This window comes from Corythoichthys intestinalis, chromosome 16 (genome assembly GCF_030265065.1).
Source record: "Corythoichthys intestinalis isolate RoL2023-P3 chromosome 16, ASM3026506v1, whole genome shotgun sequence".
Classification (NCBI taxonomy): Eukaryota; Metazoa; Chordata; class Actinopteri; order Syngnathiformes; family Syngnathidae; genus Corythoichthys; species Corythoichthys intestinalis.
In genome coordinates this window covers 13,144,414-13,164,832 of record NC_080410.1, presented here as the reverse complement: position 1 = coordinate 13,164,832, position 20,419 = coordinate 13,144,414, and the positions used below count along the sequence as shown (strand labels likewise).

Below are 20,419 nucleotides of genomic sequence, written 5' to 3'. Positions count from 1 at the left end.
GGAAACACACCTTAGCTTAACGTCAACGCCGACTCAGCGAGACACAGGAGAAAATAATGCACCTTTTGGTTGGTTTGCTAACTATCATTAAACCCTGAAGAAGAAAGAGCCACCGAAGAAGAGGACTCAACCAGAATCAGAAGAAAGTGACTGCGGCCAAAGTTCAACATGTCTGTGTTGGGGGGTTTGAGGGTAGTTGCAGGGAAATGGGTAGAGGGAGGAAAGGCAAGTCCTTGAAATTGGAAATGGAAGGTCAGTCTTTGTAGCATAGACAAGTTACGGAAGTACAAAACCACTCATTTTAGCCTGTTTTTACAAAGAAGGCCAAACAGCAAAATTACTTGACCATTTTCTTTATGTTTCTTAGGCTTTTAAAGGATTTTCTTTTGTCAACAATGCCATATCTTAAGGTTCAATTGGATGGAAAATCACAATATGGGGTCTTTTAATTGCCAGCTATTTAACAAGATATTACTCCCACCCCCTCACACATTGAAAAAAGACTGAACTTGTGTACTGCAAAGTCATGTTGTTTGATCACACCCTGCTTATTCATTTGTTTACTTTTGATGCACAACACAGTTGAGTCTGAGCGGCATAACATAAGTATTTGAATTAACTCTTGGATTTTTGCCACACATTCCTGATTTTTGACAGCTATAAGGAGCACATTTGAGTGTGCACAAAGTAAAGGTTGCTAAAGTATGGATCAACCAGTATGGATAATGCCGAGAATTTAGTGTCTCCATGTTGTATTCATCTCAGATTGTGTTTTTACTACAGCTCTACAGCCTGGGATTTTCTCCCAACATCCTGTCTGGCATTCCTGTTCGAACATACACACACACAGACGTCCGAACACCGCCTGTCTGGTCTGGTCTTTGAAGCGACACAAAAGAGGGTTCGAAGAGCAACGCCCTCTCCGGAAGCCGTGGAGAATCCTACATAGTTTCCATGGTTACATAGATGCATTCACGCTGCTTGAGGAGTGTATTTATAAGTAAAGATGCACGTACTACAGGTGAGATTTAGAATGAGCATGAAGGCCTACAAAAATGAAGGTCAAAATACGGACAGTCGACCGGCCGACTGTCATTGTCAAACAAAGCACAAAAGGTTCCAAAGGTCATTTTGTTGCTTACTTACTAGGTACTAAAGCAATTGATGCTCTCTGCACTAGCAAATGACGTCAAGCGCAGTATTGCCTTTCAGTTATAATTAAAATTCCATAAATTAAAACAAAGTTCAAGGTTTTTTTTGTAGAATTTTAAAATGTTTTAAATTAGCATTATACCAAGACATTTGAAGATATTAGTTTCAGTTCAGGGAAAGTATTAATGTTTACTTATGCATTTATTTTTAATCAACAATTAACTCATTGGCTGCCACTGACAGCTTTAGATGTCCAATTCATTTTGACTGGGAGAGTCGAATGAACTTTAATGAATTGGACATCTAACACTGTCAATGGCATTGAGAGATGAGCATTCAAAACCAGTCCTCCTTTTTTAAATTAATTGGATGTCTATCCTTGTAAATGTCACTGAATGAGTTAATAAAATTACAATAAACTTGCATAATGTGTATGTAGAGTACAAGTTTTTAGGTTCTGCTTCCAATTGACTAATTCGCTTCACTTTTTGTGTGTGCGATTAAGATTATAATCAGAGTGCAGAAAGAAGTAAAGAAATAGCAAATTATGTAAATTTCTTCTAAGAAGATTTACTGTATCGGAAGGGGAAAAAAACAATTGTGAGGTCCAACAGTGTTTCTTTAAGGCGATAAATGTCTAAATAATATGAAATATATGCTGCTTTCCTGCTTCTTCAAATCTACTTCCACGGCAAAAATCAAGTATGTTTGATATTAACTTTCAGCGCAAGCCACTTCTTTTCTGTAATTAGAGAGAAAGTGTGTGGGAAGATTCACTCGTCACCTATTTACAATGTTTTGAGAAAATTGCTCTAATAATTGTTGAGGTAAATTATGACACCAAAGTGCCATTATCTGTAATATCAAAAGTAGGGTTATCAAAAGTATCGAAAAGTATGAAAGTATAGATACTGAAATGTACGTATATATACTGGGCCCATACGGTTGCTGCTGTGCCCTGCACCCTATAGACCAGGGGTGGGCAAACCGGTCCTCGAGGGCCGCAGTGGGTCCTGGTCTTTGTTCCAACTGACCCAGCACAGATAGTTTAACCAATGAGGTTTCAGCAGAAATGAGAAGCACCTGACTGCAATCGACTGATTGCACGTGTAAAACAGCAGATTGGTGAAAAGGTGTCGTCTTAATGGGTTGCAACAAAAACCCGCACCCACTGCGGCCCTTTGTGGAATAGTTTGCCCACCCCTGCTATAGAGCCTACTCACATGACGTCACAACCACGCCTCCGCGCCATATTGTCCATCAACTCGTCGTGTTGACGCATTACAGCTACGTAAATTCCTCCTATTATGGCGTGTTTTTCTGCTCGTTAACATTTATAATCAAAATGGTGAAGGCGTGTGTGGCAGTTGGTTGCAATAACAGAGAAGATAGACGGAGAGATTTGAAGTTTTACCGTATTCCGAGAGACCCGGAGAGGAGAGCGAGATGGACTGCTGCAATTCGACGAGAAAACTGGGCTCCAAACGATTACCACGGATTATGTAGTAGTTATTTTATATCTGGTAAGATGCATTTAATATATATTTAGAGGGTTTTGGGCTGACAACCACAATTAAGATCATTGCGGGGCTCATCGCCGACAACATACAGTTTCAAATTCAAGATGCTTATTTCTTCCACCATCATTACATTTTGAATAATATTTAGCTGGTACCAAGTGAAAGAAGCGGGCCTCGTCTACCGATCATCAATTAAACAGGTGTGTCCAAACCTTTTGCAAAGGGGGCCAGATTTGGTGTGGTAAAAATGCGGGGGGCTACCTTGGCTGATTTACATAGAACAATATATTTAAACAAATTTTAGCAAGCCCTTCTGTGTGTCACATTTGCTTTATTATTTTTTTATAATTCATAATTTCAATAGTCTCGTCTTTGTGGCGTTCTCTTTCGACACTCGGGCTCTTGCGAAATACTGCTGCTGTGAAATTAAACTAGCTTCAAGTTGCTATAATTTCTCGCTGCGTATCTTCCCTGTAATGTTGTCGTACATGTCAGCGTGTCTTGTTCGGTAATATCATTATCGCGTCACATCGAACTCTTTAAAAACAGCGACTGTCTCTTTGCAAATGAGGCAGACACAGTTGTTGCGTGTTTTATTGAAGAAATAGTCCAATATCCACCTATCCTTGAAGCGTCGGCCATCGCAGTCAACTTTTTTTTTTTTTATTGATTGTCGCCATTTTAGAAAATTGGAAGTAAAGGGTCACACGGCGTAATGTTGCTTAGAGTGCTGCTCTTAAAGTTTTTCAAACTTTCGTGAGAATAGGCTGATTTTGTGTGGACAAGATAGTTGTAGATATCAGGGTAGCAGATGTCAGGCAGAGAGGGCGAAGACAGCAGGTCGAAAAATATCGATTTAGGCATCAAATATGGATCTGGCGAATGGATAGACTGAAGCTATTCCACATAACGCCTTTTAAGCAATGCATCCAATGAGTTTACAACGTCTGAAAGCACCGGGGCTTCCATGAATTGCACTATTAATTGCACGACAAATTGAAACCATTGAGAATACGGATAAACACAGACGGACAATATGGCGGCCGGATACAGCGACACGTCATTCTGTGACGTTGGTGAGTAGGCTCTATACCCACTATGGAGACTGTATCGCTCTTGAGTCTTGAGATAAGCATCACAACATCAGTGGTAGAGGGCGCAGAGCAATGCTACTGGTGGCGCATGTGAGCTTGGGGAACATACTTTTTTGCCGTACTAGAATAAATTGTAATTGCGCATCCACTCAGTGGGTGGCAGTGGCGCTCTCATTTTCAGAATGTGTGCAGTATTTTTGAAACAAACAAGGGCACACAGCTAAGAGCACTGGAGATATGAAGAGCTAAGACGGGGAAATATGACAAGCCATATGTAGTGTTTGGCTTTTGGCTTTGACTTTTAATACATTGGGAGTCCGGTCTGTTTACTGCGTCTAAAAATGTTGGCAGCGGACAGCAGGAAGCCAAATCAATTAAGACCTCACTTAAAGACATTAGACCCCGATCACATTGATAAGCCGCTTGATTTTTTTCAGCGAAAACATGCCAAATATTGCCAAAAATTGTCCTGCCTTGCCAGTGTTACATCAGTAAACCAGCGAGCATTGTTAGCATCATATAAGGTGGCATACCAAGTTGCTCAGTGCAAAATACCCCACACCACAGCAAAGGAACTGATACTGCCTGCAGCCAAAATAAAACTGTCTTTCTGTCCAATGACACTGTCGTTTTTTCCTCTTGATTTTTGTTTTTCGGTCAAATTGTATGGCATATTATCCTCATGAGTTAATATTAGTAATCAATTAGAATTTATTGTTATTTATTGATTTCATTAAATTTTATCTTTCAGTATCAAAGGGTCAAAAATGTACTTTGAGTGTATTTTTACAGTAGGATGTGGCTGTGTGGATGTGTTTTTTTTTTGTTTTTTTTTTTGTTATAAATACAGGCAAATTGATGCGCTTTAACTCTTTTCTGTTACAAACAAGACAATGTTAATAAAGTTATACTTTATTGTAGGATGATCTATATTACTTTTTTTTTTAATATGAATGAAATGTTATACAGAAGTGTACTTGTAACAATAATAATTTTATAGACAAATGATACTATGTACAGTGGCAGCAGAGAGTTGGGGGGGTGCCAAACATTTACGTCATCCTGGGGGGGGCCTAACAGAAAATAATTGAGAAGCACTGACCTAGATGCATGTTTGGTTCACTTTTGTACCATTTATGTTATGCTTTATGCATGTTTTTCCTCATAAAATGTAATACTAGCACAAGCTTACCTATCCATGCGGGACCAAAACCCTGGAGAAGTTCCAACTAAAGCAAGAGGGTTACACCTGATTAGGTGGCAAACGTGACAAATGTAAGCAAGGAGCCTAAGCTAGAAGACCCTCCGCCTTCACTACGGTCTCCTGTTAAACCGGCCCGCCTTGAGCTGCCGGCATATGCAGCATTTGGCATTTGTCATGTTCAGGCTGTTGCTGCTTAGGGTTCAAAGTTTGCAGTTTTGCTTATTTATTTAAAGTTTTATTAGTCGGATTGATAATTGCTACAATTGTCTTTTTTTTTTTTTTTTTAATTGAAAAACTCAGAGTATAACATCTTTAAAACATTACCCAAATGGGTCACTTTTATTTATTTACACAAGTTCAATTCAAAAGTTCTCTTGTTTACATTTTGAAAAACAAACGCATTTAAAGTATTATTCCTTGCCTTTTTTTGTACAGTGTAATGAAAGTAAACCAAACCAAGCACTTCAAGAAACTGAACTAATCTGAAATTACATTTTAATGTCCTGTTACACCACTAATCAGCAGGCTGATAGGCTTTGAAAATGGTTAATTTGTTATTTGTGCTTATACTTCTTCGTGACAACACTAAGAAATTTGTTAAATCTGTGACCTCCGTGATACATACCGTATTTTTCGGACTACAAGTCGCACCTGAGTATAAGTCGCACCAGCCATAAAATGCCCAACGAAGAGAAAAAAACCATATATAAGTCGCACCAGAGTATAAGTCGCATTTTGGGGGACATTTACCGGATAAAATCCAATACATAGAACAGATCTGTCATCTTGAAAGGCAATTTAATATAAAAATAGAGTAGAGAACAACATGCTGAATAAGTGTACAGTGCATGAACAATGAAATGCAAATATACTGTCCTCACCAGGACGCTACGACTCGGTCCTGGCTATACAGCGAGCTAAACTCCCAAATGACGATGCTTGACGTCCGTATCATTTGCGGAATCAATTTCGTACTCGATATCAAACAGGTTCGCATCAACGTAAATAAATGATAATTAGGTGCTGTTACAGCAATGACACAAACGGTTAGCATGTGTTCGCTAGCATTAGCACATCGTTCAAACAACCACACAACCGGCTTTAAGTGTCCGATCGCGGGTGGAAAACACGCAACAACAACAGAAAAGATACACACAGGCGTTGCCTCTGTAGAAATATTTTACAAGCATAAACAATGAATGTAGGTTCGCAGCCGTGTTTTTCTCTCGGTAACTCGCCCACTTACGCAAGCTGCGTAGCTGTCCGTCTTCTTCTGGCGTGTGAGCGGTCTTCTTCACGTAAACAAGTGCGAGTGCGCCCTCACATGGGCGTGAAAGTGCCACAAACTAAAAGCATGCATTTCAATATAAAGAAGTCAACAATACAATTGAACACACATTGCCAAAGGCAGAACGCGAACGTGGCCATAGCTATTAAGAGTTATTCAGATAACTATAGCATAAAGAACATGTTAACAAGTTTACCAACCCGTCAGTGTCACTCCAAAACACCAAAATAACATGTGAAATGATATCTTAATGTGTTAATAATTACACACATAAGTCACACCTAACCCTAACCCCCAGCCAAACTACGAAAAAAAACTGTGACTTATAGTCCGAAAAATACGGTACATCTTAATGGCCATTTTAAAGTTGTTCAGTGACGCTGAAACAGAAAGGGCGGGGGGGGCACATTTTGCTGCTGGCTGTGGATATGTAGCCCCCTTATCCACACATCACCATTGATGTAAGCAAACTGAAAGATCAGACATAGACACAAACAGCCTAAGGGGTAAATAACCAGAATGCAGCGGAACACAGATGTTCTACAGTAGATGGAGACGCTTTTCGTCGAGTGCTTTTTAAATGAGCCCAAATGCAGCCTCACACACACACACACACACACACACACACACACACACACACACACACACACACACACACACACACACACACACACACACACACACACACACACACACACACACACAGATGAGGCGTGGGAACTAGATAAATAAGAGCAGCTCTGGCAACAAGTGGCCACTGTGGAGGGAGGATGTACCTACATATGCGCAAAGATTTCACATCCAACCATGTGGTGTCCAATCATCCTTCTGTAGTGATTTGAAATGAGTTTGTCACTCGTAGACGTCCAATCTAATTGAGCCAATGAGTTAATGTGTTATCAGCATTTGTTGCTCATCTTCCAGTGTAATTGACGGCATTAAAGGGCCCATCCGTATGGAATGGTGGTATGGGGCCACCGGCGCTATCAATGGCAACCAATGAGTTACAAGACAGATCAGGAAAAAAACTGTGATCCTTCCAAAATACAGTATTCGGGGGAAAGAAGTTGATGAGCCCTTGTTTTGCTTTCATGAACCATATTGTTTGTCCTATCTCACCACCCACGGCAAATGTCCAGCCAGCTTGCCCACAGCCGAGAACATGTGGGTGCAGCACACTATGTTTGAGACACAGAGTCGCTATTCTTCATGTCACACTTAGCATTTAATCTCATTTGCAGGGTTCACTCCAAAATGCCACCTGAGACTTTTCCACTTCTACTTTCCCAGCTTCCATTTTTAATGTACGCACACCAGCCACCAGCCTCTTGACACTCCAACTTCCTCCAACATTCCAAAAACATGCATGGCGGCCATTGAATTCTCTAAATTGTACACTGATTATTAAGAGTAACACAACAAAGTTCGAATATTTGAGTTAACCTGTAAGCAGGTTTTTCTCTTCACACTTCAACTTCCTCCAGCATTCCAAAAACATGCATGTTAGGTCATTGAATACTCTAAATTGTGCATAGGTGTGAATGTAAGTGTGAATGTGTGTTCATCTATATGTGCCCTGTGATTGGCTAGTAACCAGCCCTGGCTTTATACTCCTACCCAGAGTCAGCATCATTTAGCTCTACTTCACCCTTGAAACTGATGAGGACAAGCGATACAGAATATTCTTGAATGAAAAATGGATTTAAAGTGCATGTGACACGATAAAAAAATCTTAAATACAGTAGCATTACGAGAAATGAGTCTTTAAATCTGCTGTTTAGCTCCTCCTGTCATTATAGCGCTCTGGTGCCTCCATCTTGATGATGACGTCAGAGAAAGAGCAATTTCAGCGGATTTTGCATTGAGCCCAGTGGAGGAGGAAGATTTTTTCAGCGGTTCTGGTTCAAGTGTGGATTTTTTTTGCAATATTGTCGATCCAGTGTAGAGCTGTCCCGACTAGTCGATGTTGTCGACGTCATCGATGACGTAAATGCGTTGACGGGCAAAACATACCGTCTACGGTAAAGATACACGATAATATCGGCTACCGATAATTATCGGCCGATAATGGCAATTATGACGTCACACAGATAATACAGATAATAAAAAAATCAACCGATAATGCAATCCGATAATTATATACTTGATTTAGCCTCCAAATGTGCGCAACCAAGCAGTTTTCTCCACTTCTTCACTGCCGCCTGCTCAACCCCTCCCCTCTCTGAAGCCCCTGTGGGAGGAGGGGTTTAGGAGTACGGCGTCATAGAGGAGGCGGTGTTACACATCAATGTTGACACTGTTGAGGCGCTCTCACTAGCGTGCGTTGCTTTCCCCGTGTGTGAAATGAAATAAACGATGCTCTCGCCATCTACAAAACAGTTCCTCAAGGCCTAAAGAAAGCGTCCTCATTGAACACCACTAGCACTAACATAAATTTTTAGAACGAATATGAGGCTGCTGCTAGCACGAATGCTAAAGCTATTGTTAACAAATAAACTATAAAGGAAGCTACGGGGCTTGTGACGATACAGAGACGCTGCGGTCCTCCCGGAGTCGGGGTGTTTGGGAATGCAGCCCAAAGCGAGTGGTAAACTCCCATCTATGGCTAAACACCTCACGAGATCGATAGTTGACAAGTAGCTGTCTTCCGACGGAGCCCGCCGGTCCGGCAGGCCGCCGCCGCCGCCTCGCCCTAGGCGGGTAGAGGATGAGAGCAGAGCCATGCACCGAATGCGCCGGGGCGGGCGGATATCCGGTACGAACTTAGCTGCCGCCGCCACTCCGGTTCAAGACAGAGGCCTGGCGCGGGTGCTAATTTGGCAGCCGGGCGGACTGAAGGGCACAGGCGGGAGGAAATTCCCGCAATGACCCGATAGCCAAATCCCTAGATGAAAAAATAATGCAGTTTATACGACCACGATTCTTCGTGAAAGACATGCCGATCACATCAGTTTTACCACGGACATTTACACAGGTGATGTCAACAAACCATGTTTATCATGACGGCACAGTGGTTAGTTGATAATTGTAACATGCACCAAACGACACAAAGAAGTCATCCAGTCAGTGATGCATTCAGTACGCTTTAAATTTATGACGTCTTAATCAGATCATTCTTCTTAAATCTAGTCAAATAATTTTCCCCATCTTGTTTGAGTGTTGAAGACTAGTTGAATGCGCCAGATTATTCCACTTACTTGAACTAAATATTGCAATTTGTTCTTATTAAGCCCAAACATCTAAAAAAAAATAAGGTCATTTTCACCTAAATCAAGAAAAAACTGCTTTCAAATAATGTTTTGAACCATACATATTCTTGAATAAAGAACATTTCTGACGTTTTATTAAAAAAAAAAATTTATTTTTATTTTTTTAGGATTATGTATAATAATTTATTGCTTAAAATAAGGCTGTTAATCTTATTTTCAGCTGGCCATTTTTCTTCAAGAAATCTGAGTGAAATATACTTGAAGTGCTGGCAGTTAATTTAACTTATTTCCAATAGATTTACACTGAAAACAAGGGACTTTAACTAGTCTTAAGGAGCTGTGTTTTTGCTGTGTAGTAATGTTATACTTTAGGAATGGCAAACTTTTAAAGCCATTTTTGTGCAACTTATGTATTTACTCTGTAAGTAATTGTTGCCAAAAGTTTACCATTACACAATGTCAGACAATCTGTCTTTATTTAGATGTTGGAATTTACTACTACTACTACTTGTTCACATTTGATGTTGAAAAAAAAAAGAGCAATATTATTTTTGCACAGCAATATTTTCTCTTGTGTATACTTTAAAATTTTACATAAATCTTTAATAAAATTATCGGCTTGACATTATCGATTATCGGTTGGAACGAGGAGGAAATTATCGGTTATCGGTATCGGCTGAAAAATGCATTATCGTGCATCACTAGTCTACGGGTATTGACGGGTTAAAAAAAAAATTACATGCGGATAAAGTTTAGAATGGCGGGCGCTCGCGACGCAAGCAGTTGTTACTAACACCCCCAAGGAGGCCGCTGTTATTTCAATGTGACCGGCATTGTCAGATTGAGCAAAGAAGAAGAAAGTGGGCGAGCGAGAGAGAGGGAGCGAAACAGAGGGAGTGAGATCGGTGAGTTTGGAAAGTGCGCGGAGTTCAGTGGCTGCAGCCACTGCGTTTTTGTTTTGACAATAAAAGTATCCATTAAGAGCCATCCGACACCTCTCTGTGTTTTTATGAACGCTGCCGCCTTCCTGAGGAGGACATGGGCCGAACCGACGACAATGAGCCAAGTGAATCGCCGGTTCACTCCTCACTATGGCGAGGAGTTGAAAACACCGCCAATTACCAAAAAGGGCAGAATTGGTGACACATGAAAGTGACATAAAGCCAAAAAAGCGGACCAGAATAGGCAGAACCTGGAATAATTTCAAGGAAAATATGGAGGGTACCACTGTGTGTACTCTTTGCTAAACTGAGCTCGCACACCACGGTAGCACGTCGGCTATGAACGAACACTTGAAGCGCCGTCACCCAAGTATAATTTTCGAGGACAACAAGAAACAACAAGCTAGCGGAAGTCCATACAACTTTCCAACGATTTTTTAAAATGGAAGTTACCTTTATGTGCGTCGTATCAATGTGCATTTTTATTTAATAAAATAAGTAATGTATATATAATGATGTAATTTTTTTTTTAAAAATTCTTAAATTTATGAGGATCATGGAACCTCCCACTTGGGGAAAATATATACATACATCCTGTATATACATAATATAATGAAAATATACTGTATATGGAAACAGCACTGGCTTGCTTACTGTAATCAATGACTGCACTAATGTTAGTCACTTTATATTATAAAGTATCATTGTGTATATACATATAGTAGTATACTATAAAATTAATACTATATATTTAATTTTTGTTACTGTGAGTATGTGTGCCTCTCATTCAAAATAGTTGTGGTAATATTTCAGTGTGCCCTCTACTTTATCTATTTTCAGGTTAAAACAAACAAAAGTTCAACAGTTTTTCCCCTCCCCCCAAAATGCGGAATGCACACCAGAAAAAGCATCTGAACTCACACAAATTATTCTGAAAATGGTTGTCCGGGACATTGCAATTCATTTTACCATTTAGAATAATATAGACAAAGACAGAATTGTTTTGACTCCTGTTAAAGAGGTGAAGTCTCAGTGTTTCCGTTTACATTTTTTTTTTTTTTTTTGGAATAGTTAATGCCAGCATCATTTGACCTCATTGTTTGTGATTTATTATCGATTTATTATTATTATTATTTTTTTATTATATTGATTTATGTTATTTATTTATACGTTAATAAAGAATGTAGGTGTTCCAAAATGTTTTTTGTGAATAAATAAGCTTCAACAAAAATCTCATTATTAAAGTAGTAAAAAAAAAAAAAAAAAAAAAATTTAATTTAATTAGTCGACTAATCGTAAAAATAGTCGGCTGACTAATCGGGAGGAAATTAGTCGTTTGGGACAGCCCTAATCCAGAGGAAGTATGTGACATACAGCCGTATATGTTTGAGCCACATTTGGAGGAGGAGGAAGATTCAGAATGAGAAAAAGGCAACAGAGACAACAAACATGAGGCTGATGACGAGAGCTGACTGCACAATATCATCATTGTTTTTATCTCTCTATTCCAATATTTTTACAGGATATTGTTTGTATCTACTGTAAGTATTTTTTCCTTGATTGCTAAAAAAAAATGTCTGGTCATGACAAATAACAGCCTTGTGCAAAATGGAATATGAAATATTAAAAATGCATTTATTCAGTACGACTGGGCTAAATTACTGCATAATGGTCAAACCTGCCAACTTCTTAAACCTCCCGAATGGTATTTTATGCCACCGGATTTATTCCGGTTCTTGCTCTCTAACCCGAGCACGGGCGCTTCCGTCTACATCGGCTGGCAACCATGGTGTGTGTCAGACTTGTTTTGCCCATTCTCCGCTGCCAACAGTGAAACCCAGAAGGGCTCACACCTCTTTCCCTGGTGTAACAACAAAAGCCTGCAGCACATTGGGGAGGCATGACTTAAGAAAAAAAATGAATTAATCCATAAAATCAGCTGAATACACAGTCGTTTTGCATACAATAGAGTAGAGTGAAGATGATGTCTCCCTTTGACGTCATATCCGCCTCCTTCCTCAATCTGAGACTTTGGCCAGAAGTCTCTCATTTTCGTAGCGCGGGATTAAAAAAATTGAAAAAAATATATGGATCGATTCCGCACACATCCAAGTGGTCCATTTCATTCAGGAGCATAAAATACTGCATGTAATATGAAATAAACATGCTTTTTTGTGTCACATGCACTTTAAGAAAAAAATTTTTTATTCAATTATTTGTAAAAGCCTGTAATTAATCTGTAGTTGAACCTGAAAGAGTCTAAGGAATGGAAATCAAACTAGTAGCCCTTCTCAATAATCGATTAATGAGAAGGGCTAACAGGTTGATCCTGCAGGATTCAGAAAGTAGTTATTTCAAACATTACTGCCTCTCTTATGATATTTTTTGAATGGTATCGGTGGTGATGGTGCATTTTTTTCATAGGTCTTAGTAAATAGTTCATTTTCGCATTTTTATTACTCAGTTAACAATGTTATCAAAGCAAGGGCGTAGGTTTGCATAGGGTCGGTAGGGACAAAATACTACCAACTTTTTAGGATGTTCAAATTGTCCCCATCAACTTTTAAGCAACATTATATGCGTTATACAGTATAATGACTTCAGTTACATAGGTCATTCAGGTTGTCTTCCCATATGTTGTAGGGATAGAATTGTGCCTACCGTTATTAAGTCAATTCTTATTTTCATTATGTTCAGACTTACATGTACCTATTTTCACTTGCTGAATTTGCCGGTCCATTTTTTTCCCTCCTAAACACACATTTGATTGGCTGATGACTTGAGCCCCCCGCCCCCCTCCTCCCAGATACACACACAGACACACCCATACCCACCCCCACGCACACACACATACATTATATATTCGAGATGTTAGCGATGTTAGAAGTTTTTTTTCAGCCAGCAGCAGCCACTGTAAGAAATGTAAAAAGACGTCATTGTTGTGGAAGTGGGGAACACCCCGCTAATTTTGCTACTGAAAGTCTGACCTGCATCAGAGTTAGCATAACATTAAACTGTGAGAACTTGACCTGCAAAACTCGAACAGGAAGCTGCTTAAAGATAAGTGTCCTCCTATATGTGTTTTCTAAATTTACTGTGAGAAATGCAGTAAACCAATTTTACTTTTTTTTTTTTTTTTTTTTTAATCTATGTCGTCTTAAAGCATCTTACAAAGGAGCTTTCATTTTTTGTTGCTGTAGCGTTTTACCTAAAGGACAGCTCCATTTTTATTTATTTTTGTTATTCCCTGACAAATAAGTTTTTTCAGTTATATTTACATTCTTTATTTAGACCAGGGGTTTTCAACCCAGTCCTCAAGGCACACTGTGGGTCCTGGTTTTTGTTCCAGCCGATCCAGCAGAGACAGTTGAACCAATGAGGCTTCTGCTAAAACAAGCCACACCTGACTGCAATCAACTGATTGCACTTGTAAAACACCAGATTGGGGAAAAAGTGTTGTCATCTTGTTTGGTAAGAATGAAATCCTGCACCCACAGTGTGCCTTAGTGGAATAGGTTGGGAACCCCTGATTTAGACGATGTTGAGTGGTCTTAAGACCAGGGGTGTCGCATCCCACTAGGGAAACCAGGCAATTGCCTAGGGTCCCGACTCCCAAGCCAGTAGGGGCGCCCAGCGGGCCAACAGATTTAGCACACGCAGCTTTACTGCACTGTTGCAGCAACAAGTGTAAGGAGTGTTTCAGTACCTTGGATTCATTTGGCAGACTATCTAACAATTCAGTTATCAATCCCAATCAGCTCTAACCATGTCAAGTAGATTACACATATTTAAGGAAATCCAATCAGCTAACAATACCACATGATTGTTTAAAGAATGACACAACAAGTACTCTCTCGAAACTCCTTGCCGAGTTGTTTTACGTTGATTTTCACAGGCCACCTCATTATTCATGTGACTACTTAAAGAAATGGTGATTTTTTCCCCCCAAAAAAGTCTATTAATGAGTCTATCGTATTCCTCGGCGAATACTCTATAAGAAAAAATATAACATATATGCATCTAAAATAATCCTAAACAATTTTATTAGCAAATTTAATACTCATTTCGGCCGATAGTCCACCAATCAGTGTTTTTTGTGGAATAATTTGAATTTGGTGGGTCGTTGGGCCAATCTGGCTAATGATTTCACACAAAGCATCCGATGGTGGTATTTTTGTGTTGCTACTCTTTTTTCTATTGCTCCAAGTCCAACTGTCGCCCTTACTTGCACACGCTCGAAGGGCCCCATGTTGCTTGTTGCCTGGGGCCCCCTCAGGCCATTTGGGGGCCCTAAGCAAAATAATGCAAAGGAATCCATATTTTTGGCTCACCATTTCGTCACAGTGTACTGTGAAACCCATACATGCAATCCAACCCATACGTCCATATTTTGTATATTAATCAGATTTTGTTGCACTGCATACTTCAAACTTTTCACCCCAAATGATTGTCAGTACTTACAGTAGATAGCGCCAAACCTTTTTCTAAAAGAGGAAAGAAAGAAGTTAAGGAAGAACTTTTATTTTTTAAAGCTTGTAATCAAGTATCAAAACTCACAAAAGTCAAATAAAGCAAATTGTAGTAAACAAAATAGAATATAAATTAATCAATTGCCAGATTGGGGGCCCCCTAGTGGTCAGGGGCCCTAAGCAACTGCATAGTCTGTGTATAGGCTGGGCCGGCCCTGCCCCCTTGGTATGCCTCTGCTTAAGACAAATGTTCATTTTCTTGACTTCCAGAATAGTTAAGAGATGATTAACAAACTTGTATTTATTGTGCATGTTAATATAATTCATGTACAAATAATGAAATTTAAATTTGTTCATAAAATCCAGTCATTTTTCTGGATTTTAGATAAAATGTTTCTTCAGTAGTTTTTGAAAACAAATGTTTGAATTGAACGGTGTAGGTTGAACCAATACACATAAAAGTTAGTATAAGTCAATACAGATTTATTTTGTATAAGTGTACATTATGTTATGCAATTTCGTCCCTACCAATGTTGAGACCAAACCTACGCCATTGTTTCAAAGCTATGGGAACATTATCATAGCTCTTCATTGAAAAGACAACTCGCTGTTTGTGTTTGTGAATTTTCTTATTTTTCTTTCTTTGTTCAAGCACATTTGCAAGTAGCAAGGTTCTTTTTTGTGCACAATAAAAAAACAAAATCACAATATCGTTTTTTGTATATAATTGACAGTAATATTGTTATAACTTTAAATGTTGTACTTCATTACATTTTGATCCGTACTTATACAGTGTTTACTTTGAGGAATCAGTTTTAGTTTTTACTTTTTGTGTTTTTATTCTGTTATCTGTAACGAATGGCATTAGAGTATTTGTATCACCTTTGTGTATACCTGTTGACATTTTCTATCACACGTGGACTGTTCCAATACGTGTACAGTCCGATTTCTTTCTTACTGGATTCCATTAGAATAATAGTGCAGGTGTAACTAAGAAGTTGTTGAAGCGACTTACCTTGTCTGAATTGACGCTCAGCTTCCTTTCGACGTCCGCGTGAATCTCCCCGTTACTGTCCGGTACGGGTGTGCTTCCCCTGGACCCCCCACCTCGCTCCTCCTCCGCCTCGACTTCTTCGGATCGCCGTTCATCTCCATTTTCTGTCCCCTTGACCTCTTCCTCCTCCTTCTCTTCTCTGTCCTTCTCCTCTTCCTCTTCGAAAGGTAACGGGATCCCGTCGTTGACGTACTCCTTCAGACACTTGATGTTGTGTTTCTTCAGCAGCTGCTCCGTGTCCGGGTCCACCACGATCAGCTCCAGCCGTCCCGAAGTGGCTCTGATCCGGCTCACGACTTGCTGGTGGCTCTCGTTCTCCACGTCGTCCCCATTGACGAATACCAAGCGGTCGCCGGCGCGGAGCCCCGAGGATTCAGCCGGGCTGTCGGGCTCCACTAGCCGGATGAACTGCCCGGTTTTCCCCTTTTCCCCGTGGAGGTGGAAGCCGTAGCCGTTGTCGCCTTTATCCAGCGTGCAGAGCCGGGGCCGCAGGTACTGGTTTTTACTCGGCATGGTCGGTTAATTCTCTAAACCGAGGCTCAACCTGTTGCTCGATACCCGTGGAAAAGACTCGAAGAGCTTACCCTGTGGGATGCTGCTGCTTCTTGCGAGTGGGGAGCGTCAAACGGAAAAAGTGCGAGCGAGCGCTTCGATAAAACAACTCTCTTTTCACTTTCACCGACTAACGGGTTCAAAGTCCGACTGGGGCTGCGTGGAGCAAAGGTCCCGGTCCAAAAACTCCGTCAGCAGACTCTCCACGACGCAAGTAGAAAGTCCACTCAGGAAGAGGGAGGTGCGTTCACGGACCAGCCCAGCTGGTCTCTTCATGCAAAGCAGTGGCAAAGCCATGGGAAGAAGCTCAATGGCTATTCAAAACTAGCACAATACAACTGCATCAAGTACTAAAACTAACGATGCGCTTCTTCTAATATGCATTTGGTAATTCATTCATCGAATGCCAATGACGGCACTAGACGTCCAATCTATTTTTTTGTGAGAGGGTCGAATTAAAGCTTGGAAACACAAAGGTACTAAAAGATAAGCATTCACAGTCAGTCCTCCAAGTTCAAATGAACTGGACGTCTATCCTCGTCAATGGCAAGCAATGAGTTATATACTATGAGGGGGAAAAAATCTGTTTTTATTCGTTTTTATTTAATTATATTTCATTGTACTACCGTAATTTTCGGACTATAAGCCGCTACTTTTTCCCCCTCATTTTGAATCCTGCTTATAGGTTTATTTGTTGATTTATTTGAGTTAATAGGTAACACTTTCTTTGTCAGCAGCGTCATAAGGTTGCCATAAGATCGTCATAATTGTGACATGACACTATCATGGGCAATAATGACATTTTGAATTATGTTACTAACTCCATATATGTCCAGCTCGGATCTTTACATCCATTCAAAACTGAGATAATTTACCAGATGACACAAAATTACATGTCATAAGCATTCATTAATGCTCATAGCAGTGTCATCTCATACTTGTCTTGTGGTCTTGTGACAATCTTATGTCAAATAACTAGCAATTAATAAAACAGCTGGAACAGTAACTGAAGAAATAATTAGCACAGAACATGAGTTTGATTGTTATTTACATCTGTTGCGCTGCAATGCATGTTAGGAGGCACGTTGGACGACAACAGTGTTGACAGCAGTTGGCAGCAGAGGCTGACTGTCTCCCCCAAGGGAGCAGTGATGGCCAAATGAAGCTTCTTGAAGCAGTGGAGCTTTGCAGCCAATTGGTTCAAAGCTTCATGGTGGTTCCGTTGATCTTATGATGCCGCTGTCAAATGCAGCGTTACCGGTTGATATCATTTGGTGTAAATATCCCATAATACAGTGAGGACAGCTGCGGTTTATAGTCCAGTGCGGCTTTTCTATGAACAAATGCTGTTTTTGTGTCAAATATGGTGGGTCACGGTTTATAGTTGGGTGCGCCTTATTGTCCAAAAATTACGAATTACGAAAATTCTGTATAATTGTTTTTATTTATTTATTTATTTATTTATTTTTATGTATGTTCCATGCCTGAATGTGCGTCTTTGGTTGTATGGGGGACGGGAAACGGATAAGCATATGCTTCATTCCGTCCGCCTTTGTCTTCGTCTTCGGTTACCGATGATGATGACAATAAAATTCCATTCCATTCATTTAAAAAAATTAAATTTGGATTCATCATTTAGAAAAATAATAATTTTGCATTCTGCTAATTCTCATGACGGTCGTGGGGGTGCCGTAGCCTATCCCAACCAACAATGGGCAGTAGGTGCGGTACACCCTGAATTGGTTGCCATAGCCCATCACCGGGCACAATGAGATACAGTAAACAACCAATTGCGCCTCCATGAGCGACAAGTGGAGTTGGAGTGTTTAATCAGCCTACCATGCATGTTTTTGGGAGGTGAGGGGGATGGCCAGAGTACCTGGAGCAAACACATGCAGGTAACATGCACCCAGGAAGGTCGGAGCCCGGGATTTACCCCTTGATTTCAGAACTGTGAGGCAGACATGCTAACCATTTAACCATCATACCGCCTTATATAAAATTATAATGTGCTCAATTTGGTTTAGTATTGGTTGCATATACAATGCATGTGCTTAATAACTAATTGCCGGCCATTGACGGCACTAGACGTCAAATCCGTTAGAAGGGGCGGATTAACTTTCTTTCATTTGAACCCTCCCAGTCAAAATGGATTGGACGTCTAGCGCCGTCAATGGCACTAAAAGATGAGCATTTACAGCCAGCCCTCCCACTTTAGATAAATTGGATTTCTATCGCTGTCAATGGCAGACAATGAGTTTAAATAAAAATCCCAATGACAGTAATTATTCTTATATACTGTACACTCCACCATAGACATCATCATTTTTGAGGGGTCAGGTCGGCCAGGCACTGCGCAACTCCTTCAAGCAGGGGGCCACCTCAAGAGGAGCTATTCACAAACACGCACGCAGCGAACTCGCGGTGGATTTCGGTTCAAAAAGTACGAAAGCTGTACCACATACAACCAGGAAGGATTGTCTCAGGAGTGATTTGTTCGAGGATTCAAGCTAATTATTATATTTTTCGTACCATGTGATGCATTTTGAAACGTGTTGAAAAAAAAAATGGAGAAATTAGCCACTAAGGCATTGGCATCATAGTTCAGAATATTTACATAAAATAATTGCTACCTGCCGGTTTTTTGGTTTTAGCCAAGACTCGAGACTGTTTTACGTCCATATCTATAAAGAATTCAGGGATTTAAGCATTTATTCACTAGAATTTCAATGTAAAAAGCTGTTTGTTGTGGTAAGCGGCGCCACAGTGAACTTAAACACATTCGAAATATTTACGTAAGATAAATGCTACCTGCACGGTTTCTTTTGCTTTTAACCGAGAATTGACACTGTTTTACGTGCATATTTATAAAGAATTCAGGGATTTAAGCATTTATTCACAAGAATTTCAATGTAAAAAGCTCTTTGTTGTGGAATTGTGGTAAGGTGGCACCACAGTGAACTTAGACGAGCCACACATTCGACATATTTACGTAAAATAAATGCTACATGCACGGTTTTCTTTCCTTTTAACCAAAAAGCGAGACTGTTTTACGTCCATATTTATAAAGAATTCAGGGATTTAAGCATATATTCACAAGAATTTTCAACGAAAAAAGCTCTGTCTGTCACTCCACTCGGTCAGCTTTGACGGCCTCGCCAACAATGCATGCCCCCTATTTATCGGTCCCGTGTCCCGTCAATTACATTATGAAGTCTATGACTCCACATAGTGACATACAATGCATTGTTCACCACATGTTCATAAACATCACTGTCACACCCAAAGTGTCCACAACAGTAATATTATTGTTGCTGGTTTTATAATGGATTTAGTCAGATGTCTCACTAATATGTGCTTTGATTATATATCACCCTAACTGGATTTTGTAATAAACAACTTTTATATTAATAGTATTATACAGTATATGATTTTAATTATTTCCAATTGAGATCTGGTAAGTGGTGGCCATAAACAATCACTCTTAACCCCCCATCATGGAAATGCAAAGCTGCAGGAGAATCAGCACTGATAAGTACGCGTGCTTAAAGCGGTGCAGCTCCTGGCTCAGCTCATTAGAAGTAAAGGATTGAGAAAGTCCATGCAAGCTGATGCACACTGACTCATACATGCAGTAGATGTGAGAGGAGGAAGAAGAGGAGGTGTGAAGGATGGTACAGTGATTCACAGATGTGCGCCATGTTTATATACTCCACCACATACTTCATACAACTTTAGTGTAGACCAACTGTCGACTTATGCTATCACGGATCATGTGAAGATTAAGAAAGCCGGCATGATCACCCTGGCCTGTGAATATCGCATTAATACACTTTTGGGTTGCACAAAATGTACAGGCTCACTGCTGCCACGCTGTGGCCTATTGACCTCAGTACAATCCGACTCCCACACCATTCCCTCAAAACACACTGTACC

The 20,419-nt window shown here is 40.1% G+C and overlaps 1 protein-coding gene across 1 annotated transcript in view; it reads right to left on the bottom strand.

Annotated features, from left to right (window-relative positions):
- Positions 1-16,728, bottom strand: part of nherf1b (NHERF family PDZ scaffold protein 1b) — a 63,724-nt gene extending 46,996 nt beyond the window's left edge. The window contains exon 1 of the mRNA XM_057860819.1: positions 15,893-16,728. Coding sequence (XP_057716802.1) covers positions 15,893-16,444 — 552 coding nt within the window. The 5' untranslated portion in view covers positions 16,445-16,728. The remainder of the gene's footprint in view (positions 1-15,892) is intronic.
- Between the last annotated feature and the right edge of the window lie 3,691 nt (positions 16,729-20,419).